The sequence below is a fragment of the Odontesthes bonariensis genome, chromosome 4 (assembly GCF_027942865.1).
Source record: "Odontesthes bonariensis isolate fOdoBon6 chromosome 4, fOdoBon6.hap1, whole genome shotgun sequence".
Taxonomy (NCBI): domain Eukaryota; kingdom Metazoa; phylum Chordata; class Actinopteri; order Atheriniformes; family Atherinopsidae; genus Odontesthes; species Odontesthes bonariensis.
In genome coordinates this window covers 31,824,578-31,851,051 of record NC_134509.1, presented here as the reverse complement: position 1 = coordinate 31,851,051, position 26,474 = coordinate 31,824,578, and the positions used below count along the sequence as shown (strand labels likewise).

Genomic DNA, 26,474 nt, shown 5'->3' with positions numbered 1-26,474 from the left:
AATGATGATTCCACACTTGAGCTCTCTCTACGTGAAAAACGTCTGGTGTTTGCTGGCTTCACAGCTGCCAAAAAGTCAATCTTCCAGCTGTGGTTCAAACCTGATATTAGTGCAAAATGTTACTGGATCAGATCCTTACTGGACATTGCATCATTGGAGGAGACCACAGCTCGTCTGAACAACGCCAGTTTATCCTCAGTGCATGGAAGGGACTTTGCTCAAGAATTAAGGACGTTCTAACCAGTTGAAGTCTATTGGTATGATGTCCCTGCTAGTTTTTTTTTTTTTTTCCTTCCCTTTTATTTGATCTGCCTTTGTTTTGTTTTTGTTTATTCTTGTGTGCACTATTAAGCCATATCTTGCTTGTACGTTTTCTTCTAACATTGCAAATAAAAATTATAATCACAAAAAAAAAAAAAAAATCATTAATTAATCAATTTAAAAGTAAAGAGTGTTGATAAAATACTTTCGGGTGTCATATGCACATCTAAATAGAACTGTTTTCAGCCTGGATTTAAACATTGTCACATTGTCCAGACCCCTGCTGGACCTGTGGAGGCTGACTATTTAAACCGAACATTTTTCCATATCCTAAACGTACAGGTACACTTGGGGATAATTGTCCATAGACTCTGAACTGGATTTCTCATTTTGAAAAAGACCACATCAACCCCTTTGAGTAATGCTGAGCAATGTTACATTTATGCCCTGTGAAACCTCATCATTGACTCCTATCCTCCGTGCATACAGATGATCTGTGATGGAGGTCATTTCATTTCCAACATTGAGGCTAAATGGCCGGGATCAGTTCATGATTCTAGGATGTTCCGAGCATCCTCACTGGCACAGAGGTTTGCACAAGGCGCAAGAATTTTACTTACCCGAAGGAGTGTACTTTTGAAGTAAGGTGTATATAGCATAGGCATCATTTTGGTAATCTAATGAGAGGTCAGGTGTAGAGGTCATCTTAAGGAATTTAAAGTGCTCGTCATACTTTATTATAGATATAAGGCACATATTACATCAAATTGCCTAAAGTCTTAACACATGTATATCCATTCAACATTTCTCTTATTCTGCAGGAGAGTTCAATGGTGTCCTGCTTGGGGACAGAGGCTATGCATGCTGGCCGTACCTCCTCACGCCATATCCTGATCCAGGAACAAGGGCATGCACATGCACATGCACATGCACATGCTAAAACAAGGGCACGGATAGAAATGACCTTTGGCCAAATTAAATACAGGTTCATTGCTAAGTGCTCAGGCACCATGGCTGACTTCTGACAGAGCCATCTTAAATGAATAGTATACTTCATATTTTATACATTTTGTCTTGTGGACAACTTTTCAGGCTCCTCTTTTCTTCGTTGAGTCCCTGGAGCTTCCAGTGCCTGAAATGACTCAGTTTCTCCTGACACAGTGAGGGACCTGTACAGGGACACATATTTCCTTTGATCCTTATTGTTTTGACCTTTGAGTTAGAACTTCTTTTCATAATTTAGCATTGACACAGTAGCAGTTTAAGTCAGAGCAAGTGTAAGAAGGCCAAATGGACAGAGATGATTTATAACTTTCCACACGTGCAGGTCATCCACCCCACTGTGAATATAAATGTAAAAAACACATTTCTAACACTTTGCATGAACCGTACAATAATGACAAGTTTGAGTTCAAGTTGTGTTGAATTGTTTAATTATTATTTCATGTTTCTCAAGCTGTGGAGAGAAAACAGAATTAAATGCAGTTCACAACACGAAATTCTCCTTTATCTGAATTTATACTAACATCCCTCTCCAGTTTCATAATCTCTAGCTTGATCTTTTTTATTTTCAGTTTCTTGTGTTCCATATCTAATTTGGTGCTCTCTTTATTGGACAAACACATTTCTTCAAAGGCTACTTACCACTGAAATATTTTCCTGTACTTTACCTTCACTTGCTGACAGGTACGCTTTTGGCTGTTAAGATTGCTCCTGTTGAGATGTAACAGTGAAAAATTAATATGTGGGTCTCACACTCACGATAATATAGTCACAAAGTATGATGATGCGTGTCGATTATTGGGTTATTAATAAACTGAGCAGGGTCAGTATATTTGTGCTGTACATATCATACAGAGACAATTCAGCATGCTTTATGTAAACACATTATAACACAAAGAGGAGAGCATAAATACATGAGGACAGTAAAATAAATGTCTAACAATTGACAATGGTATGAAACTTTCATAACAGACATAACTGTCTGCTGACAAAAACAAAAACAAACATCACCAACTCCTGAAGTCTCTTTTTTGTCCAACTCATGTAAGTAAATGTGTCTTTCACATTGCTGGTCCAGGAACAGGCATTAACTTGGGGAAAAGTACACAGCTAGTATCAGTTTGCAGACTCGATAACTGAGTGGCTGCTCTGGACATGAAACGGCATGAAAATATTCTTCAAAATATCACTTGGTCAAGTCGGTGCTCATGTGCTCATAACAATATGCCAATTAAATCCCATTAAATGTAGACATCACAGCAAGCTTGCTGGCTTTTTCTCTCGTTTAATATAAGACCGACATTGACACTCCCCTTCATTTGTCTCAGATGGACACGACGTTTCTGGTGTTTTTCTTTCTTCCCATTTTTCCATTTAAAACGTTTTGATTCACATCTCAATGTTAAAGAATACAAATATTCTTTTGTTATTAGAAGAGGGGACAACATAATGTGATCGAAATATTTTTCAGTTTGCACTTTTGTAAATGATACCTGATAAACCCGAGAGAAAGTATAGTCAATCTGTCATCACTCTAAAATGTATGACGCTGGGTTTCCAGAGATGACGAATGAACCAAATGAAAAAAAAAAATTGCAAAACAAAGAAAATCACAATTTATTTTAACAGCTTTATTTCATGCATAGGGATGCAGTGTGCACTGGCTTTCAGCTTTCAGCTTCCAAAATGTTTGGCAGCCTGTGTATGGCTGTCTACTGAAAAGAATGGATGGAAGGATAAAGGTCACATTAAATGGGTGAAATCAGTGATTACTAGACTGAGCAGTTGGTCAGATAGCTCTGTATCAGGCTGGCTTTGTCATCAGTGTAACATAATCAATCTGACTGCAAGGAACATGTTCAGAATACAACCAACTGTGCTGGGTCCACCACAAAAGGCGCAGAGAAATGTCAACAACAGACGCAATGGGCCCTATGCAAGAACATTTTTGTATTTTTATTCTAGATTTCTCTCACTTTTGTCATACGAAGGTCTCGTACGAACACGCCATGTCAGATTCAACAAACGCTCTTAACTTGGGAAAAGTGTGTAAACGACCTGCGTAAATGATGAATGCCACCCGTAAGTATTTAAGCGCACGAGGATAGTAAATATGCATACTCCACGCCTAAAATAATACCATATAAGGCTGTGCTTCCTCGCTCCTGTGCCAGGAAGTGTTCAGCGTTGAGTCATGAAAATGGCATCAAGGCGCAAAAAGAACAAGTTTACGGGCTCTGAGACTGAAGTTCTGCTTTCAGAGATCCAGAAAGGAAAATCTGTCATTTTTAGCAGTGTCAGCAGTGGAATTACGGGACCTGCTAAAGCGAAGAAATGGGAAGCAATTACGAGTGCTGTTAATTCCGTGTCACCTGTAGTGTCACCGAAATAAAGATGAAATGGTTTGATATGAAAATGGCTTACATGGCCAAGCGCTCTATGACTGCAACTAAAGCCGTATAATCAGCTGTTGCCTCATCATGATGGCACTTTGATGGGGTGGTCCATGAGGGGGGTCTTCTGGCACCACACCTTCTGGTTTGCCTGGGCTGGTTCAGGTTGTAGGAGACCTTCATTCATGGCAATATTGTGCAAATCTGGCGTGCCTTCTCTGGGCTCCACGACAGCACGGGTGCTTTGATGTGTATATGTGTGCAGTCTATTGCTACGATGATGTTTGGCAGTCCAGCCAAGGCATGACAGTCCCTCTTAATTTGTACTTGTTGGACAGCGGTGTATGGGAATTTGATGTACCATGGGTGATAAACTGATGAGAGCTTTGATGACCAAGGGGAGCGCACGACTCACAGAGGACTGGGACACACCCGAACATCTCCAATCTCCCTCTGAAAGGTTCCAGTGGCCAAAAATCCAAGGGGGTGACCTGGACGTGTGGTGGAATTGGGCTTGAGCAGCACAGTCCTTGGCAATCTAAATCGCAATGTTAGCCATTTGTCTGTCTACACGGTCTCGGAGCACACATGCGTTAAGGCATCCAAAAGTAGCAAGGCAGCCGCTGGTTACGCTTCCCATTGACCTTGTTATATACAGAGTCAGATTAACCTTCAATTAGTGCATAATTTAAGTCAAACAGAATAATGTCAGCATAATTATGGGGTATAATGTATATTTATTTATGTTTGCTTCAAAGTAATTAAATATATAATCCATTAGTCAAGCAAACTTGATTGGAATAACAGTGGACTATTTTACGAAAGTCCTGCGACAGGTCTGGATCACTCGTAAATTCTGTTCGTACCTGAAAGAAAACGTAAAATACGAAAAGATTGGTGAATGCGCAAATTCTCTTAAATCACTCGTACGGACGACTTAAGAACAAATCTGTGCATACGAACAGTTGTTGCATGAGGCCCAATGTCTGGCAAATGATGTCAGACATCTGGTAGTTTCAGCTTGGTGTGTCAAGTTTAAAGTGTGTCACTACCCTCCTGCACCTCTTAGTCTCTCTCTCAGGTGTAATTTTGTTCAATTTTACCATTATAATCATAATCATCTGTCTCTTACTCTATCCTTTCATCCTTTCATCCACTCATGTCTCTGTTTGTAATCATTCTGCTCTCAATTCCAATCTCACACCACACTGATGTATGAAATATCCATGAAGAACAAAAGAGTTTTGTTCTATTTAAAACTCAAACAACACACTGCTTTGAGCACCCACTTTTTACACAGACATGTGCATCTCTCTTTGTATTCCATATCTCTCTACATACAGTGCCTTGCGAAGTATTCGGCCTCCTTGAACTTTCCAACCTTTTGCCACATTTCAGGCTTTAAACATAAAGATATAAACTTTTATTTTTTTGTAAAGAAAATCAACAAGTGGGACACAATCGTGAAGTGGAATGAAATTTATTGGATGTGTCAAACTTTTTTAACAAATAAAAAAACTGAAAAGTGGGGTGTGCAATATTATTCTGCACCCTTGAGTTAATACTTTGTAGCGCCGCCTTTAGCTGCAATTACAGCTGCAAGTTGCTTGGGGTATGTCTCCATCAGTTTTGCACATCGAGAGACTGAAATTCTTGCCCATTCTTCCTTGCAAAACAGCTCGAGCTCAGTGAGGTTGGATGGAGAGCATTTGTGAACAGCAGTCTTCAGCTCTTTCCACAGATTCTCGATTGGATTCAGGTCTGGACTTTGATTTGGCCATTCCAACACCTGGATACGTTTATTTGTGAACCATTCCATTGTAGATTTGGCTTTATGTTTTGGATCATTGTCTTGTTGGAAGATAAATCTCTGTCCCAGTCTCAGGTCTCTTGCAGACTCCAACAGGTTTTCTTCCAGAATGGTCCTGTATTTGGCCCCATCCATCTTCCCTGTCCCTGCTGACGAAAAGCAGGCCCAAACCATGATGCTGCCACCACCATGTTTGACAGTGGGGATGGTGTGTTCAGGATGATGAACTGTGTTGCTTTTACGCCAAACATATCGTTTTGCATTGTGGCCAAACAGTTTGATTTTGGATTCATCTGACCAGAGCACCTTCTTCCACATGTTTCGTGTGTCTCCCAGGTGGCTTGTGGCAAACTTTAAATGAGACTTTTTATGGATTCTCCACAACAGTATCTCAGACCTGCCTGGTGTGTTCCTTGGTCTTCATGATGCTCTCTGCGACTGAGAACTGAGAACCCTGAGACTATCACAGAGCAGGTGCATTTATACGGAGACTTGATTACACACAGGTGGACTCTATTTATCATCATCAGTCATTTGGGACAACATTGGATCATTCAGAGATCCTCACTGAAATTCTGGAGTGAGTTTGCTGCTCTGAAAGTAAAGGGGCCGAATAATATTGCACACCCCACTTTTCAGTTTTTTATTTGTTAAAAAAGTTTGACATATCCAATAAATTTCATTCCACTTCACGATTGTGTCCCACTTGTTGTTGATTCTTCACAAAAAATTAAAATGTTATATCTTTATGTTTGAAGCCTGAAATGTGGCAAAAGGTTGAAAAGTTAAAGGGGGCCGAATACTTTCGCAAGGCACTGCATGTTTGTGTTTGCGTGGAAGCACGTTGAACCATCACTTTTCCTCTTTCTAATTGTACTTATTCAAGCACAGAGGACTTCATCTTTTTGTGAAGTCCTATACATTGACAGGAAAGTTAGTATAGCTAGTGTAATGTGAATTATCTTATTGAAGGATTTGCTGAATAACCTTAGTCACCATAGAATTAACACAGTCACAGTCAGTGTCTCACAGTCCAAAAATGTTGATAGACTTTAAAATTTGTCATCTGTTTTATTTTCATGATTCCTTTTTTAATATCTTATTTGATAACCCATTTTACTTATTTCACTTTCAGTTATGAGCTCACTTCTGCTGTTTTTTTTTTTTTTTGTGTACCAATGAACATTTCAGTTTTTACTCCTGTATATACTAGTGCTAATCGTCATCCCTCTCAATACCTCCAGCACTACGGGTATCAGACTCCCTCGCCCATATTATGTGGCAGATGAGGATGACGAGCGGCCTTTCATCTGCTCCCTACCTGTCGACAACGGCATCATGTCCTGCTCAGACGTACCGACCCGCCGCGAAGGAGGCAGGCCATGCTGCCTGGATAAAGATGATGTCCTGTACCGCCAGTCACTCGGTCTGAGCCCCGAGCCGCTGGCTAATGGCAGCATCAATGTAGCAGGGTTGTGTGTCAACTGGAACCAGTACTACACAAGGTGTCATACTGGAAGCAGCAACCCGCACAAAGGTGCCATCAATTTTGACAACATTGCCTATGCCTGGATTGTCATCTTTCAGGTGGGTGCTCCGGTAAAAATTGTACAGTTTAAGCAGAAAACCAACCCAAATGCATGCAAGTATTTGATGAGCTTCTTGGGTAAAGTGTTTTGCTGTACAATTAAGGGAACTTTTCACAGGCCACAGCAGACAGCATGTGTATGAAAAAACTTTTGGCATAATGTGATAATAATTACACAGAAAGTTCATATCATCTTTGAAAAATGCACTATTGAATAAGCCCAGACGGTTCACTCTTTTTTCTTGTTGCGTTGATAACATACAGCCAGGTCCATAATTATTAACCTCTGTACACCACCTCAAATGACTTAGAATGATCCAATTGGGATGTGATTACAATGAAGAACTGTTCTTTACTTGGTTGGCTCAAACGTTATTGAGCAAACTAACAGATTATATTTCATAACTGCCTGAAAGCCGAAACCGATGGACATCAACAAATGCTGTTTCCTGCTTTAAGGTACTTTCTAAAGTCTTAGAAAAATAATTATTTGAGGGTCTCTCTGTCATCTGTTTTGTCTCCAGCAACTGAAAATAATGTGACTGATTTGGTCATTATAAGATAAGAAATGTATATTTATCTGACTTAAAAAGGTTTTGTTTTGCTCAAGTGATCTATACTGTATTAGTTTATTTTGGATTTTGCAGCATTATACAGATTGCTTAGCTTTTTACACCTAAGCATTCATGTGGCTACTTCAGTCATCTAATTAATAAAAAAAGAAAATACAACCAATCATTTTTTGACTGCCATCTCACTGCTTCCACCAAGTTTGACAAATTATTCCCTTTTTGATCTGTTTACATATCACATCATTTTGATATTTGTTTTTTCTGGTCAGATAATATTGTTACTGAAAAGAGTGGGCCAGTTTTTATTAGAAATTTTTTAGGAAATTGGTAACTTTTTCTTGTAAACATCTCTTGGTTGAATTCTTTGTGGGATTTTTTTTTTCTTTGCGTGACCAAGGAAGGGGGTTTTGCAATCCATTTGTCTCCTGTCGTCTTCCTGGCAATGGGATGTGAGTCTGGCTCAGCATTACATTATGTCTTTTAAGAATACACCAAATCACTGTTTGGCCGATCCAAAGCTTTCTCTTATCTCTCTGAAAGGTCTTTTTTCATATTTTTTTCAAAATGCCTCTTTTACTTACATAATTTCTACCACCAGATATGAATTTAGCTCAAATTAACTTGTTAAATAGACCACACACAATTACAAATCTTTTAAACTTGTGAAACTGAAAATTTTAAGCATTTCCTGCACAGTTAATAGTATACTGAATACTAATTAAACTCAAAGCTTTACACTTTTCACATCATGATTGCTTCATTTTAATCCCATTATGGTGGTTTCCAGAGGTAATACTACAAAAGTGACTTTACCTACGTTACACTGGAAATGGGGAAACAGCCTGGCTCCGTGCAAAGGTATCGTCACCTAAATGGCACGGTAATCATAATGCATTTAACCAGGTTGAAAAACAGCATTTTGCCATTTTACTGGGGATTATGATTATCACAGTTTTTTGGCAGGCGACCAGTGAAGGCTCTCCAGTAATTTCTTTCCCAGCTAAAAGTCCACAGCATAACCCTTCTGGATGTTGTTATCTTTAGACGGAGCCAGCCAAGCTGTTTCTGGCCATATATAGAGCAAAGCGAACCAATCACTCGCTGTAGACATGACATGTATTTTGATATCTAAATGATGGTATTATCAGAAATGACAAAAAATATGATTTCCCCAAATGTCAATACCTTTGTTTAGCCCCATATTTCTGTCGTTGTATCAGATTTCCTGTGAAACTGAATTTACTGTTATCTGTCTTCTTGACTGTAGGTGATCACCCTGGAGGGATGGGTGGAGATCATGTACTATGTGATGGATGCTCATTCCTTCTATAACTTCATCTACTTCATTTTGCTCATAATAGTAAGTCATGGATGGCTATACTCATGTGTATATATAGCATACATTCAATAATCTGTATCTAACAGATTTTGGTCAAAAATACGGCAGCCTATACAGTCAAGAGGATAATTAAGGCAGTACTTTCTTTTTTTTTTTCTTTTGGACAACTCAATGCTGGAAAAAAAAAAGAGGAAAATTTTACCTTGTTCACACAATATCATATAACTACGGTGTAATCTTTTTTCCCCCTTTTTTTTATACTTAAAAACAATATTGTACTAGCCATGACGCATGCTTTGTCTCTGTGTATTTTCTCAACTGTCTTTCTGTTTCTCAACCGTATGCAGACCTTTATGCACACACATGCACACACACAGACACTCAAGCTGTCAGTGTCACAGTGAGAGCTGAATCCCTGAAGAATCCCCCTTTTGTTCAGATAAAACACTTTTAATTCCAGTCTTTTAGCTTCTTTGTGTGTGCGCCAGTGTGCTCTTGGGTGAGAGCGGTGAAGCGTGTTTTCCTCAGTATACTTTTATTTCAGCCCATCGGAGGGTACTTTATATTAGTGATGGGAAGTTCGGCTCTTTTGACTCGGCTCCCAAAGAAGAGCCGCCTCTTTCGACTCCCGAACGGCTCTTTATTTAGGATCTTTTGTAGCCTATATTTAACCTTAACTCTGCAAAAAAAAAAAAAATCATGGTTTATGTGTTGAAAACCCTTTTGCTTTCAGTGTTTTTATGTGAGACCTTATAATTGCCTAATTCTTTGCATTTATTCTGTGACAAAACCACTTTTACATTTGTTTATTTCTATTTTTATTGCACAAATTAACAATAAACTTCAAACAAATCCACAGAACAGAACCAAACTCAAGCTAACATTAATAATGTCCTCAATTAAACTTTTTTTTTGGACAAATGAACCAAAAAATTTCAAACACATCCACAGAACAGAACCGAAAAGAGAACCAAACTCCTTAATTCTCACGTGAATACCGCGTGCTGGTCGCCATGCTGGCCAGTCATAACAAAGCTCTGTCGTAACCAGAGCTGGGACTGAGCACTGAAAGTGAAACCTAAGCAGCGAATGGAAAAAAACTTAGAGTCGGCTCTCACTTGATGCGAGCCGGCTCTTCTGATTCACTACAAAGAGCCGGCTCTCAGAGCCGATGCTTGTGCGCATGACCCATCACTAACTCATATGTATGTAAGTGTTATCATAATGCAGTGTGACTTCCAACCCTAGCACACCTGGGGGCTGTCTTGTCTTTTTATTACATTTTTTAATTGCCCGCATTCAGTGTCAAACACAATGTTTTTTTTAGTTTTCCTCCTTTCTCACCAACTCTCCCTTCGTAATTACTGTGTCACGTCTTCTATTGTCCCTCAATCTTCATAAATATATCAATCTCTCCTCCTTATACTACCCTCAATGAATAAAACAACTCTCCTTCCCCCCTTCTCCCTGGTTCATTTTTCCCTCACCCATTGCCCTCTGAGTCTCATTCCTTTTCTATTATCTCCACCACCTTCTGACTGGCTTCTCTCCTCTGCTGCCTTCATATTTCATCTCCTCTTTCTCACTGAGCTGTGCACTTGGCACCATTCATGTATCTGTCACTCTTCCCTTTATTCCCAGTCAAGCAAAAACACACTGTAGGTTCCTTGCTACTAGTGAAAGCTTATGAAAGCCACTAGCTTGACGCTCTTCTCTCTCGTCATCCACATCCACGACAAAATAAAAACTCCACAAGATCCTATTTTGTTCCTCAATTTACTTCCAAAAACATAAAGAATGGTACAGCAATGAACCAATATGAGAAAAATAAAAAAGGTGAGAGAAAAAACAAAGAAAGTGACAGAAAGAGAGAAAGGTCAAAAAACTGTGTGGCTCCACTCTAAGCCGCCTGACCATAATGACTCCGGAAACCACACTCTCCTGAGATTAACAACAAATTAAAGGCAATGTACGCAATTTTTTAACCTTTTTAAATAATGCACACATAAATGACCTGAATTAAACTGTTAACTTATTAAATGAATTATCTGTCTATAAATACTGTAAATAGCTCCTTTTTTATTACAATTAATGTAAATCATATTTCAACATGTAAACTTAAAAAGCTATCCAAATATCAATAAACCCAAATAGGACCCAGACTCCTACACACACATAACCTCAGAAACAGGCACACATCCAAATTTATTCACACGTGCACACACACATACCCACATGTGGATGCCCACACACACACACACACACACACACACAAAAGGACACATACGCTTTGCTGTTGGAAATTATCCTTCACATCAAGCCTCTAAAATTGCCTCGCTACAGACAATTTGTGAGAAAATGGTTGTCTTTTGATGTGGAAACATGGCGGATAAAGGTTTGAGAGAGGAGAAGGGAAAGTGAAGAAATAACCGAAGGCAAGAGTAAGGGTTTGTGGGGAAAAAAAGAAGGGAAGAAAGATGATGAAAGTTGTGAGAAGACAGTGGGAAGGGAAATAGGTATGGAAAGTGGGAAGAGAGATGGCAAGAGAGCGTAAAAGGGCAGGTGATGAAGTGGGAAGGAAGGATGGGAAGGGGACTGATGGATCGATGAAGAGAGTAGACCAGGAGGTGGTGGTGATTGACTGGACTGTCTGCATGAAATCAGACAGAGGACAGGAGGACGAATGAGTGGAAGCGAGCACTCTCTTTGATGTTAAATGAAATGTTATTAATTAGAGTGAATCTTGCGGCATGTCCTCTAGGCTCATATGGTTGGAGCAGACATGCTGATCACAGGATCAGGTTTAACAGTGTGTCATACAGTACGGTGCATGCCAAATCTTCCTTTAATGTTACATCAAGGCAAAGGAAGGCAGGAATATATGTACAATCTAAATGCGTTTCAGAGACAGGCATTTCAACATCTTTTATGGGGCAGACTAAAAAGTAAAAATAATCATACAAATTCAGATTGAGAAGACCAAAATCATATAATAAAAAGAGAAAATAGACAAAAGAACATAACAGTCTAATGCAAGAGGCCTAACACCTTTTCTACAAACGTTTGTGTTCGCATGCAAGTCAGTCAAGTCTAGTACAGAGGTCTTCAACAGGGGGTCCGCGGAGGTACTGCAGGGGGGTCGCGAAATCTTTGGTTGATAGAAGATTTAGGCTGCGGCTACACGAAAACGTTTTTCACTGTAAACGATACTTTTTCTTATCGTTTCGCTGTCGCGGCCACACGGAGCCGGCGTTCCCACTACCCCAAAACGATAGTTTTTGAGAACGGGTTCCAGAGTGGGAAAGTTTGAAAACGGCCTCGTTTCGTTTCCATTGTTACAGCTAAAACGTTTTTGCGTCAGTCAAACGTTGACGCTGTGAGCCAATTTTAACACTTCTCTATTGTCTCACAGCGTGGCGTGACACAGTGGCATGTGTACTGCATCGTTTCATCGTTTTCATCCGTTTTCGTCTGGACCTGAGTCTTTACAGCAGCGCGTTGCCGTGTGGTCGCAAGAATTTTCGTACCCGTTTTCAAAAAAAACCTTGTTTCGTTTTCGTGTAGCCGTAGCCTTAAAACATTTTTTTTTTTTTTTTTTTTTTAAACAGTTTTTTCTCACAAATTGTGTGCAAACCATCTGTGAATGTGTGCCATTCACAGATGGTTTGAGGATTCATTGTCCCATCTACATGCATGTTTAAAGTTAAAATCTGTGGATTATTTGAATAGCTCAGTGTTGTATGCAAGATGTTTGTTTATAAATGGCAGTGGCACGGCCACCCTGTACCTTGCACATGTTTCAAATAAAAACATGAATATATTAACCAGTGTATTATTTGAATAGCTTAGTATTGAATGTACAATAACAGAGTAGCTATGTTTATACACGGCACTAGGCCCCGTTAAATATAAAACACAATTGTATGCCCTATAAATAGTAGGGGGGTCCCTGCTCCAACTCTCCATCAGTTTGGGGGTCCCTGGCCTGAAAAACGTTGAAGACCCCTGGTCTAGTACATTAAAATATTTGAACTTTTGCTGTGGATTTCAAGAAGAGATCACACAGTGTACCAAGAAATTTGGAGTGTGTTGTGGTTTAATTTTTCACCTTTCACAAAAATGTTGTGCCCCTTTTAACTTACCCCTCCCCTTGTATCCCCTTATTATCTGTTGTGGTAAATCCATGCATATATATTCCTTAAAATTTGATGGGAAAGCTAACAATAGCAGCGCCCATTGCTGAGGGGAAGTTTATCCATCCTAAAATGCATTTCTTCGCATTAAACACTCCAGGACACAGTCCACATACCAGACGGAAACACATCAGTGGTATCATGGCATAAACTACATGACTAGAAATTTGTCACAAGTATTGTGTTTTCCCTTTGTTTCAATTAGTAAGTTGAAAAAGATAAAGGTAAGCACCATACTGTAGATGGTTTTTCCTCCCCGTAGTCGTTGCATATGTCGTTTCCTTTTGTCAGATTTATCACAGCCCGTTTTAAAGCTTGTCCCACAAATGGACTTATTTAAGTGATTTAGGTCATTTACCATTCAGATGGTAAAAGTTCTGTTCAAATCCTAGCTTGTCACTGCCTCACTGACAGACAAATGGAGAGTCATGTTTCATCATGTTTCATAGAATTATGCATGATACAGAGCTCCGAAGGATGGAAGGCAGTAAGCAATAGCAGACCAGAGACAGTTTCGCTCACGTAACATTCATGCGGATCAAGTGTGGTAAATTGAACTGAGATAGAGAGGTAGAGTCAGATGAGGAGAAAGTGATATGAATGAGTGCTAGAAGGGCACTAGATGATGACAAGAGAGAGTGACAAATGGAAAGACAGATGAAAATAGGTGTGATCAAGATGGGGAGAGATATTTTGATAGTTTTTTATAGTGATTACCATACTGTAGAGTTTGAAGGAGTGGACCCTGTAGAATTATAATCTGTATGTGGAAAATAGCTTGACGCTATTCAATTAAAATCAAGCATCCAGAAGTGACATCCTCAACCTGTTATGTTACAGAGCCTCTCTATGATAAGCCTCTTGGTTCGACATGGTTTAATCCCCGAATTTGCACTCAGTTATGCCTGTAATCGGTATACAAGCATATCTTATCATTCATTTCAACTTTCCACTGCACATCCATAGTAAATACTGACAGCAATTTCTGACAGTGTGTGCTACTTGCAAAGCAATAGCAAGTCTGGGCCCAAGTTTCATGATGCGCATACAATAATCTTGCGAGGAATGTTGATTTGGTTACAACTCAAGTGTACTACTGTATTTCTACCCAGAGTAGCATGTTATAAAGATTTTCTGCATTATTTTTTTTTTATTTAAGTACACCTGCTAAAAGAATCTAAGCCTTTCCCATTGTGTGCTGTTGTGGTTTTTCATCAGTGCTTTGAGGGATAAAACATACTGGATCTGTCTATTTTTGTGTCCCAGTGGACAAGTGTGTCACTCACAGAAAATGAACTTCCTCGTGACCTCGTGAAAATATTGATCAGTGCAGCTTTAACGTTTGGGACATATAATCAATTGTTCCTCTGTCGTTTACGCGTTTTCTCTCCTACAGAGTGACTCTGCTACAAACACTAAAAATATAAAGACACACACACACACATTCAGTATAATCTAACTGCATTTCAGTAGCTCCTACAGTGTGTGGGTATAAATATTTGATGGTACTGGCAAGGGTGCTGAATGGGTGCTGTGACCGACTGCCTTTTCAGTCCGCAAGTCTTGAAAAGCTGGTGTGAAAACCAACCAATCTGACCATGACTCACAACTTTGAATCAACAAAGAGCAGCTTTATACAGAAAACACAGTCTTGGACACTTTGCGTTGCATGCACATGTGCATACATTTGCTCATAAGCTTTGGGAGAGCTGGGTGGCTTTATTAGGCTTTCAGTCACTATTGATCAAAGCCAAGAGGGTGGAGGACTGCACCTGCCCCTCCCCTGCCTTATTGCTTTCACTCTCCTCCCCCTTTTTCTATGTCAGCTCTGGGGCGACCTTGACCTTTTTCTTTTTTTTCCCTCTCTCCTTCTACATCCGTTATCCTGCTGAATCCCACAGAATGTGAGTGTAAAACCTCAAACATGTAGAGCAGCAAAACAGTATCATTTCAGCTTTCCACACACATTTGAAAAATATCAAATCTAAGACACGGGTTTTTTTTACATTTTCTTTGAGGCAATGACATTTAGGAACAGTTCTATTTTTTTAATCGGAACTAATCCTTGTGCAAATTATGAAAACAGAAGAAGGTACTTGAACCCTACCAAGCAATCAGTATTCATGCTGAATGATTAGTTTTGGTTACTCATACCATGATGTCTCTAATCTTTGACATTTAGTTGTAGTCTATCCAAAGCCTCTTTAGTGAATGCTGGGTAGCTTTATAGCAGTAGGTTTAGTTTCATTCAGAATATTCAAACCATGGCAACAGCACTCCATGATTGCAGCAGCTCCTCTAGCATCAAAGTGTGCCTCATCCCACTGCATGACAACTCAGGAACGGCTCATGGAACATGACAAAGAGCCAAAGGCGTCAACCCATTCTCCAAACTCTCTAGATGTATTCCAGCATCTGCAGGATGTGCCGGAACAAGCCTGATCCCTAGAGCCCCCAACCCAGACCCCACAAGACCCGAAAGATCTGCGATCAGCTTCCCAGTGCCAGATGCTTTACCAAAAAAACTGTTCATTTATTAATCCACTGTTGTGTTTAGAAGAATTTCTACATTAATCTGGAGTTACTAGCCAGTGGCAGGACGTTGCTGTGCATCATAGATAGATCACACCAGTGATGTACATTACATATGCTTTCATTCCGATCTGATACCAAGTAAAACCAAAGGTGATTTTGTCGATACTGAGTGTCACAAAACGTGGGATCTCAAATAGAACTCAGGATGCAAACACAAAATGGCTGGACTTGCAGGAAGTGCTGAAGCTGTGCAGTTTATTTACAGTGAGAAAACAAAAAGGAGCCAGTTATGTGGACACAAAGCAAGCCCTTACTTCACAGAGTGGCAGCCCTCACACTCTCAACCACAAGTGTCTGGTCGGCCTGAGCCTTATATCAAATCAAATCAAATCAAATCTAATTTATTTGTATAGCACATTTCATGTACAAAACAATTCAAAGTGCTTTACATAAAATAAATGAATTTTATAATTTGATATATAAAATTTTACATGGGAAAAACTAGTCCATGAATTCATCTTTAGTAGGCTTGATTACTGTAACAGCATGTTTATAGGTCTACCTAAAAAGTCAGTTAGACAACTGCAGCTTATTCAGAACTCTGCTGCTCGAGTCCTCACTAAGACCAAAAAAGTGGACCACATCAGTCCAGCTCTGAGGTCTTTACACTGGCTGTCTGTCCATCAGAGGATAGACTTTAAAGTTCTGATGCTGGTCTATAAAGCTCTGAATGGTCGAGGACCAAAATACATCAGTGACCTCCTGACCCAGTATGAACCTTCCAGAGCCCTCAGGTCATCTGGATCCGGTCTTCTATCAGCTTATTGAGTAAAATCATTTAATTACAATTAGAAAAATGAGTATGGGACTAACAAACATAACTAACATATGACTTGATGTATTATATGTAACTGTATCAGAGATTTTATTAACTGAAAATAAAGACCAATCCATATTTGAAATCATGAGAATCATGTAAAAGTGTGTTGGGTTTAATGATACGCAAGAGCATATATGATATTTATTTTATGTTTCTAAATCCCCAAATAATCCTTTTTACATTTTTTAAAATTTTAAGGTTTAATTTCATATTCTGAAAAGGAATGAATGGGTTTGAAAGGGGTTTCGGCCTTTTTTTCCCTCACAGTTTAGTGTTGATTCGTCATTATCAGTGTTGAGACTGATAACATGTTGAAGTAAATTTGTGAAATCCTGCTACAACTACAAGAAAAGAACAGTTCACATCTAAATCAAATGATTGACATAAATAATTACTCCAAGGCAATATTGGGAAGCACTTAATCAGTTATTAGTATACGGAACAGCATTGAGATGTCAAACTACATTCGCCTGCAAGCTCTATCTTTATAAACTGTTTGCATACCTCTTTTCCTCCCAGATTGGTTCATTTTTTATGATCAACTTGTGCCTCGTGGTCATCGCCACCCAATTCTCAGAGACCAAGCAGCGGGAGCATCAGCTGATGCAGGAGCAGCGAGCTCGGTGTTCTTCCTCCTCCACGCTGGCCAGTGAACCGGGGGACTGCTATGAGGAGCTCTTCCAGCTGGTGTGCCACTTCCTCCGCAAGGCCAGGAGACAAACTGTAGCCCTATTTAACACCCTGCGGGGTAAACCTCGTGGCTTTCATGGTGTTAGAAGAGGTAGAGTAAGAGGAGAGGCAAGAGAGAGGAGGGCCAATGGACGGGAAGGACGGGAAGGACGTGAAAGGAGAGCAGTGTTGAGACATGGTGTGTAACTGCAAACATTACAAAGGAAGCTGTATTTATGTGGATGTTTTATGCAGTCACTCTTTAACACTCTCAATTTGCATCATGTCAGGTCCTCTGTGCCCTCATCCTAATAAACCAGACCACACCTCAGCAGCTGAGCCCATGGCACTCACCGCTGCCTCTGTCACAGATGGCTGCCCTCAGTGTGCCAGGGCACTGACACTCCAAGATGGGAAGGGGCCTGTCCGCAGTGTAGCCAGTGATGAAGCAGAAGAAGGAGCCTTGCAAGAAGCAGACAGGGACGATGACCAATCTGGGGGTAAAGACAAGGGCAATAAAAGCCATAACAGTACAGGGAACTGTGTGGGCTGTAGTCCTAAGAAGCAATGCAAGGAATTATGGTATGTGACGAGGATGAGGCTGTGGGGCATTGTAGAGAGCAAGTACTTTAACCGCGGCATCATGATCGCCATCCTGATCAACACCATCAGCATGGGCATCGAGCACCACGAGCAGGTACGACCGGCATGTGTTCCATTACTTATGTTTGAATTTCTTTGCTGTTGACTCCTGCTCATTGTTTTTCTCTTACATTTGTGCAAATAGTGAAATTGAAAATTGTGATTTTGATGCCTGTGGTTAGGTCGTGAATCTTAGAGAGTTATTTATAATGTTTTTTTAAAAATCACAAAAAGAATAAATATCCCATATACTTAAGCACTCATGAACCTTCTTTTAGGAAATTAAGTGAAAGAAGTGAAAAATTAAGCAGCAATTAAAGCCTCAAGTCTGAATGAATCATCGTTGCACATTTTTTCTTTGCAGAATTGAGATTTCTGGATTTATATTGTTTATTTTCCAGGGATGACAATTGGGATGGTGCTAATGAGGTGATGCTTAGATCTTGGAATCACATACTCATGCAGGAGTTGTGACCAAATTTTTCAATCTTTATTTCATAAGATAAGGCTAATGGCAAAGCCCCAGTGTTCATCTCATGTGTATTTTGGTAAGTTAGAAAAGTATTTCCAGCTCCAAAATATTCATGCATTTCTGCCTAGATTACTCAGTTTGGCTTCTCAAGCAGATCTAGACAAACTTTTTGTGGTTCAAAGGATATTCTATTCGAGAATGATGGAGGATTTTGTGATATTTGACACTTTAAGTCTTACAGAAATTCTTGTGTCCTTCCTCGGATCTGTGCCGTGTCAGAATCCCGTCTCACAGGTCTACTCGCAGTTCTTTTGATCTCAAGTTGGCTATCACTCTGACATGCACCATCAGCTACAAGATTTTATGAATAAAGCTGTGCGCTTCAAAGTGATGTCAAATTGATTTAGTTAGGCAAAGGTGAACTTTACTCAAGTTGTAGAAGCTAGGAACACTGAAATAAGAATAGATCTGGAACACAACACAGAAACACTTGCGCCTTGTTACGTGTTCATATGCAAATAAATCGGAAGACTATTTATTCCTATTGAAAGCCATAATCTCCCTGTAGGTGTGCAAAACTTGTCCATCCGTTTTTTTTAATCCACCATGGTGCAGAATTCCCTTGAAGCACATTCAAAAATTCTAACTTTTGCAGTGAATTGTCAAACGGGCACCTTGACAATTGTTAAATCTATCCATCCAACCCCTCTCCATGCCCATCTTATCCTGTTCTAGGTCATAGCGGAGCTGGGGCCTATCACGGCTGCCATTGGGCGGGAGGCAGGATAGGTCAAAAACAAAGACAAACAACCATGCACGCTAATTTTAAATCCAGCACAATAAAAGTTCATGATTATTTGTCTTTGGCATGAACACTGTGATGTCGGTTAGCTTAAAGTGGCCTTGTCTGCAATTATTTACCTTGATCTTATCTCGAGATCACAAGTTGATTATTCTGTTATCTCAAGCCAGCAAAACGTGCATTTGAGTAATTGATTATGTTAATTTACCTTAATTTGTCTATCAAAATATATAATACTGTCATGAGAAAACAAGCTTAACACCTCATGGAATAAGGCTCATTTTGATGACAAAAAACTAGTGAAAAAATTGTTTCTTTTTTTATTTTAGATGAGTCTGAAATATAAAGGATTGTGGAAACCTTCAAAGGGTTTTAAAGTTTTTCATAGTCCATATGAACACTGAAGATTCAGGTTATGACAAATGTGGTTTCTAACACTTGTTACAAACACGCAACTTTTTTTTCAAAACAATGGGAACAAAACTTTCAAATGAACTGCAGAAGAATACAAATGATTGGCTTTTTTTTAACTAGCTGCTCAACTGCCGCATGTCTTGCTGGCTTCAGTCATTCTATAGTGAACTGACAACCATGTTGCTCCCAGTGTGAATCCACTGTCTCTTAATTTCTCTGCCTGTCACTCTGTGTGTACACTCCTCTGCAGTGTAGAACTCTATATCTTCCCGCCTGTGCAGCCATCTCTCCACCTTTCATGCCCTCACCTGCTTTTGGCTTTATAATCCCTGTAAAATATGATTTCCCAGCCTACGGCATAGACAGGTTAGGGAGCAGAATTTAGGCAGAATCAAGAGAAAAACGTTTACATTCACCAAGCTCCCCAAGTAACAAAATTGATGCTCCATCTTCTCTTTTAACTTGTTAAAAAAAAATTTTAACCCCCGGTTCCCAGCTCTCACTCTCGCTCGGCTTTGTGAACTCTTTGTCTTTCTATCAATATTTCTCGCTCTCGCTATACCATCGCCCACTCATGCCTGCCACCGCCGCAGTGGTAGGTCGTCTCTCATCCCAGCTGCAGCTAAAAATAGAGAGAGACAGAAGGAAAATGGCAGAGGGAGACTTTTCTGTGTTAATAGGGAGGAAATAGTAAGCTGAGCTGTCTGGGTGTTTCACTGCCTTCATAGAAAAGTCATTCCTCCCACTGTTTGAACACAAGAATCAGAGGCTTCATCTCTGATCTTCTGCTCACCTGTACTGTTACGTTTGTGGTTCTTTGAAGTGCAGAATATGGTATTATCAAGGTCATCAGCTTCTTCCGTGAACAATGATACATTATTTAGAGAGCAGAGCGTAATCCACAAAACACCTTACACTCAAACTAAACACTTAGATGGTATTAGAAAGGAATGGGATATTATAGGAGGGTTATTTGAATATTAACAGTAAAGTAAGTATTGCTATTATGCTATAATATACAGGATATACCAGACTAAGCAAAGCTATAATAGCAAAACTTTCTGAGATCAAAATGATGTGATTAAATATAAAAGAATCAGTCAAACTTTTAAAGGAAGAGAGACTATTGGAGACTTTTCCAGCTGCATTATCATTCTGAATAAAGTAAGTTTCTAAAAATGTCAATTCCCAGTGCACCTTCAACTTCCTTCAACTATAATTCAAATGATGCAGACTGGCTGGAGATTTGCATAGAGCTACTTTCACATGTTTGAAACAATCAAACACAAAAATATCTGCTGATTAAATAAAAACAATGGCTGAATTCTGACATTGACTGGACTCAATGCAAACATCTGCTTCAAATGAACTTTCGTTGTTCTGTTTCACAGGGAATATTTGAATGGTGAAATATATGAGAACAATACAAAAAAGAAATGCGTCAGTAAAAAGGGACTTTTAATAATCAGAACTTGTTTCAAGTTTAGACCCTCTTTTAGGACTAATTATCTTAAGACACTCTAATTCCCCTGTTGAAAAACAAGAATTGCTCAAATGTGAATACACTTCAGAAAACTCAGCAGCTGTTCAGAAATTAATAATGTATCAGCACGATGGGTACTTTGGAGATTAGATAGGGATGAATGCAGATCAAACACTCCTGAATGATTGTTTTTCTCTGCCAAAAAGTCACTGATGTTGTCAGAGAGAAGTCACGTCATTCACGTCAGATATGCAGCGTCACATTAGGTGCCTTTCTCATTCAAAATTAAAACATTTAAAAACTCAAAACTGGGTCTTGAAATAAAGAAATTTAAAAAAGCTCATTTAAATGTAATATTTGAATATAATACAAAACCTTTTTTTGATATGAAATAAAATCAATTAAAGACTTTCAAGAGCAAATAAGAACTGTCCTGAATATTTAGATTTGCTTCATAGTTGCTTAGATTTACATCTACAGCGTGATGTTGAGACATCGAAAGGCTCAAAGAATAGGGAGGATTGTATCAAATTAACAAGATATCGTTTATTAAATGTTTTTATTTGAAATTGCTGTTTCCGTTGAAAATTGCCGATTTTTAAAAAAGCCAGCAGTTGATTTGTGGCTGATCACTATCACATGGATGTTACATGAAATGGTTGAAAAGGTTTAATCTATACTCAGTGCCAAAAGAGTTAAAGCAATTTAAAGGCTTAGGTTGTTATTCCTGGTGAAAAGACTCGAGATGTCTGCAGATCCCATAAAAAGTTTTAGGTTTATTGGAAATTGGTTCTATGACCTTTTTTTGAGTTTTTGTCTGTTTTTCCACTTTCTTCAGAATGTTAAACAGACTTTTCTTGCATGTAGTAGATCTTTAGTTATAAAGTCCAACATCCATATCAACTGCCTTATTATCTTCGACAAAGGACTGTTCATGAAACCTGTTGTTTGCGGGCCCGGCTTTTCTTCAACTACAATATGAAACGCATTTGAATAACGTCTGCCTACATTTTGCACAACTCAAACAAAGAAAGAACAGCGGTCTAGCAGAATACCAATTTCGATCAATCTGAGCTGACAAGGCCATTCTAGGGGATAGCCTTAAAGATACAGGAGCCAAGACAGGTTATTTCAGAGAGGAGTTGACAAGAGTTATTGAAGCAATGCTCACTATGAGAGAATTGTTCTCTTTTTAAAAATGAAACTCTTAAAGAAGATGAGAGGAATCTTAGTGGTAGAGAGGATGCTATTGGGTTGACCTCTGAGGCCGATGGAGCTCTCGGTTTTAATGAGAGACTGGTGACTCCAAAGAGATAATGTTTGGTGGTGCCATTTTAAGTTAGATTCACGTCACTGAAGTTTTTTTAAATTTAGTTTTATGACAACTAAGAGAAAAACCCTGTCCTCTGCTTAGCTCATTATAATGTTAGTATTTAGTTATAATAAATGCAGACTTCTTACTGTTTAATGCCATCGTCAATAAGCTGTTGCTGAAAAGAAGGTTTCTGCATTAAATCTTCGTTTAAAAGTCCTGTACCTCACGCACTGCCAGTGAGATTGGGCAGAATAGCCATGTTACGTTTGTATTGGTGTACTTTCATTGGCTTCACTTTAGTCTTCCAATGATAGAAAATAGTGACGAATATTGCATTTTATTTAACTGACTCAACAGATGTACATTGTTTATTTTCTTCAATCAGCTGTAATCAGTGTGATTTCAAATCCCCACTTCTGTAATTGACTCTATTCACCAGCAGACCAAAAACATTTTAGGTTTATTCTCAGGTCTGCAGTAATGAGACAGCAGTAATGGATCTCTAGAGGCTGCTGGCACTCTTTGTGGCTGGTCTGGACACTGGTGGGCACATCATTAGTCCATGTATTCTCACTGCTAAACACTCATTAGGAGTGACAAATACACTGTGTAGCAGTACAAATGGATACCCACATGTACAAACAAAGACATGTTAAATGCTGTATACAAAGTGTTCATTGATTCTGGGGCACTGAAATGTCAAAACTGTCATTGCTGAAGTTATAGAAGAGCTCTTTGGAATAGTGATGTGGTGGAAATCCTTTTGCCAAATTTAGCCCTCCGTGTGCGTGTTTGTGTGTGTGTGTGCGTGTATGTAGGCATGAGTATATTTGTCCTCATATCAAGTCAAAAGAGAAAGATAGCAAGAAGACTATGAACCCAAATGAGGGCTGCTGAAAAGATACTGATGCACATTAACCTGCGACTGACTGGAACCAAAACCAAATTCAAAGAAAGGCATATGTGGAAGGCAAAAAATAAATATGACTAATATTTTCTGCTTATATTTAAGTGTGAACAAGACTGATTTAAGTTACTGGCAGCGCGTTCAAGTGCTAATTATTGCACTCACAGTAAATAAGAAATTGCTTTGTTGGTGTAAAATCCGCGACTAAATGGTTATCACTGCTCTGCACACCATTCTAGGGAACAGTTTTTATTTTGTTTTTTAAGCCTGTCTTTAAGATTAGCTGAATAAATTTAGTGTGCATTTAACGGTAGCATCTGCAACATTCATACACAGGGACAAATTGTATTTTATCCTAGTGAGTTGCATCATATTGTATTATAGTACAACAGATTAAGCGATATTTGAAAACTTGCTTGCTATTTTGGCTGTAATAATCCAAACGTGCAGCCAAGATGTAGTCTCTTCATACTCTTCGCTGGCAACAATCCAGTGAAACTCTTCACAAAACTATGTGAAATAAAAGTGATATCCTTCGATTTATAGTAATCTCTGACTGAACTTTTCTTTTGGAGACAAAAATAACTAGAATATTCTATACATTCAATTTGTTTCTTTTTTAGTATTCACTTTGGACTTAATGTTTTAGGGTAGACGTGTGTGATTCAACATCTTTATTATGTTTTTCTCTGCCAATGCTCCATTGTACACGTTGATACCTAACGGTTCTTCAGACTAAGATTGGGTTTTATGCTTTTAAGCTATCTCTAAATTCTTGTGCAAACTAATCAAATCGCAGGTCTGTTTGTCTTTTGTTATTTTCTGGTACATCACTTGGATCATTTTTTGTCCCACACATGCTTCAATTTGTTGTTGTTGGTGACGAAAAGAGCCGTGGGCTAATCCCTATCCTTAGGCTAACCTTACAAAGCGTTAACATTTTTATGTTTGAGAACAATTTTCTGTGCTCACATTAAGCTCATAGTAGGTTACCAATTTTAAGGATATTGCATAACATCCATCCTATCTGTGGAATGTTCAGTTTAATATTACTATGTCATCATCTAAATGTTTAAAACGCTGTCATACAAACATAACAGCATGCTAACATGAGAGTTAACTAACATGTTTGTACTAGTATCCAACAGACTTAGAGCTTTGTCAAAATTGCTTTAACGGAGAATCCAATGTTACATCCTTTCAATAACAAAATTGAATTATTCTATAGCAAATAATTATGAACACAAACTAACTGCATGTAAGGAAGAAAAGGCTGCTATTCCTATTTTTCTAATCCATAAAGAAATTGTGTTTTTGAAGTATTTATTATGTCTTTGGCCACAGTAGTAGTCATATGACAATACTGTGAACTCATATATAAGTGATATTTTTTGCATTTTGCTGCTTTAACTTACTCTTATTTCCCTCGATTTACCTTTGACTTCTTTTTTCTCTTCCTATTTTCATGCTTTTCTCTTTATTTTCCAACTTCTTCTGTTTTTATTTTCATTTGTACGTGTCAGCCTGAGGAACTGACTAATGTTCTGGAGATTTGCAACATCGTCTTCACCAGCATGTTCTCCTTGGAGATGATCCTCAAGATCACAGCTTTTGGCTCCTTCAACTACCTGAGAAACCCCTACAATGTCTTCGATGGAGTCATTGTCATCATAAGGTACAAATGAGATTTTGTAAAGCATGTACTTTCTGTCATGTTTCCTCCACCTACAATTAAAGGAATTTGGAGCCAAGTGTATTGTCGCATATATGCTTACATTTGGAAATCATTCAGTTTTTAAAACATAGATACACAAAATGAATTAGGCCTAATTTCACAGTTTAGTTATCCACCCTATAATCTGTATTCCACTATTTTAATTCAGGTCAAAAGAAAAGTAGGAGTGACTGTTGGAGGATTGAATTATTGTGTTTCTCAAAAACTGACTTTTGTAATCAAGCCATGATACTTTTTTACTTTACTTTGAATTATTCAGGCTTTGTCAAATTGTCATACTCTATGCGTTCTACCTTATACAAATGTACCACCTGTATAGATTGGGTTGCCAAAGTGTCAGACAGCAGTAAACAGGTTTTTATCTTTTGTTGAACGTGCTTAGAGCCTCAGGTGAATGGCTATGCCTTTGATCAATTTTTTTTTCCCCAATTCATCTTGTTAGAAGCCTTTGTCAGTGATCCCCATTATAGACCCGAGATCAAATACACATCAAAGCTGGTAAAACTGAGCAGGATCAAATGTACAACCCATCACAGAAGATAGATGTTGATTGAACATATCTCCATCTATCTTCTTATCTATGCACGTTGACCAATTTACCTCTCTTTATCAATCTGAATGTTCTCAGCCATTTATACAGAGCTGCTCTGTAAAGTGCCCTGATTCAGTCATTGCCAGTTCAGAGCAGGCAGTGTATTGATGTCCTTAGTGAGCCTCTTGATAGCTACTAGTGTATTTCACCGGGTTCTCTGCCCATGCTGCATCTGAGGGTTCAGGCCCCACTGGTGTCTAACATAAACTTGCTCCATTGCCCCTTTACCCATTAAAATCCAGAGATTCACCGAATGTTTCAATGGAGAAGGAGGAATATGCAAATTACTTCAAGCCTTTCTTTGAAGAACTTCGTTTTTAAACATTTTAATGATGTTCTCATGTATTTGCAGACAAACTGGAGACCATATTACTATCCGTGCTCCTCAAAGACCGAGCCTTTTTTGAATATGTCCTATTCAACGCATCATCAGTTTGACTAAATAATCTTAACAAGCATGACTTCTTTATAATCTGTAGACATGTGAAAAGGTCTAATGATGAGCATCACCACAAATGGAGCACCGCGTTAGTTCTGGCAGACCACGTAGTCAACGCGCCCTTTGCCTATTGGCTGACGCCGACCCAACCCTTTTGGCCAGCTGCGCTCAATGGGTAATCAGCTGATGCTCGCAATTGGATGCTGGCATTTGGGGCACTTCATTTAAACTTGGTTTTCTGTCACTGCTTTTTTTTTGCTCTCTACTTGCACCCACCACCTCCCCTGCTCCACCGACTTCTCATTGCCAAACAATGTCATACTGTTGTTCATTGTTGCTTGCTCTGTTCTAGGGGGTTTGTTGCCTTTACAGCAAATGGAAGGCACTCCACCTGAGGATGCTGCTGTTCCCTGTCTTGGCTTCCATGGAGC

General features: G+C 39.0%; 1 protein-coding gene across 1 annotated transcript in view; it reads left to right on the top strand.

Moving 5' to 3' along the window:
- The window catches only part of LOC142378949 (voltage-dependent T-type calcium channel subunit alpha-1I-like), a 158,818-nt gene that overhangs the window by 69,825 nt on the left and 62,519 nt on the right, over positions 1–26,474 (top strand). Inside the window, exons 5-9 of the mRNA XM_075463966.1 lie at positions 6,711–7,053; positions 8,894–8,986; positions 17,093–17,441; positions 17,533–17,939; positions 24,801–24,952. Of these exons, the coding sequence (XP_075320081.1) occupies positions 6,711–7,053; positions 8,894–8,986; positions 17,093–17,441; positions 17,533–17,939; positions 24,801–24,952 (1,344 nt within the window). The remainder of the gene's footprint in view (positions 1–6,710; positions 7,054–8,893; positions 8,987–17,092; positions 17,442–17,532; positions 17,940–24,800; positions 24,953–26,474) is intronic.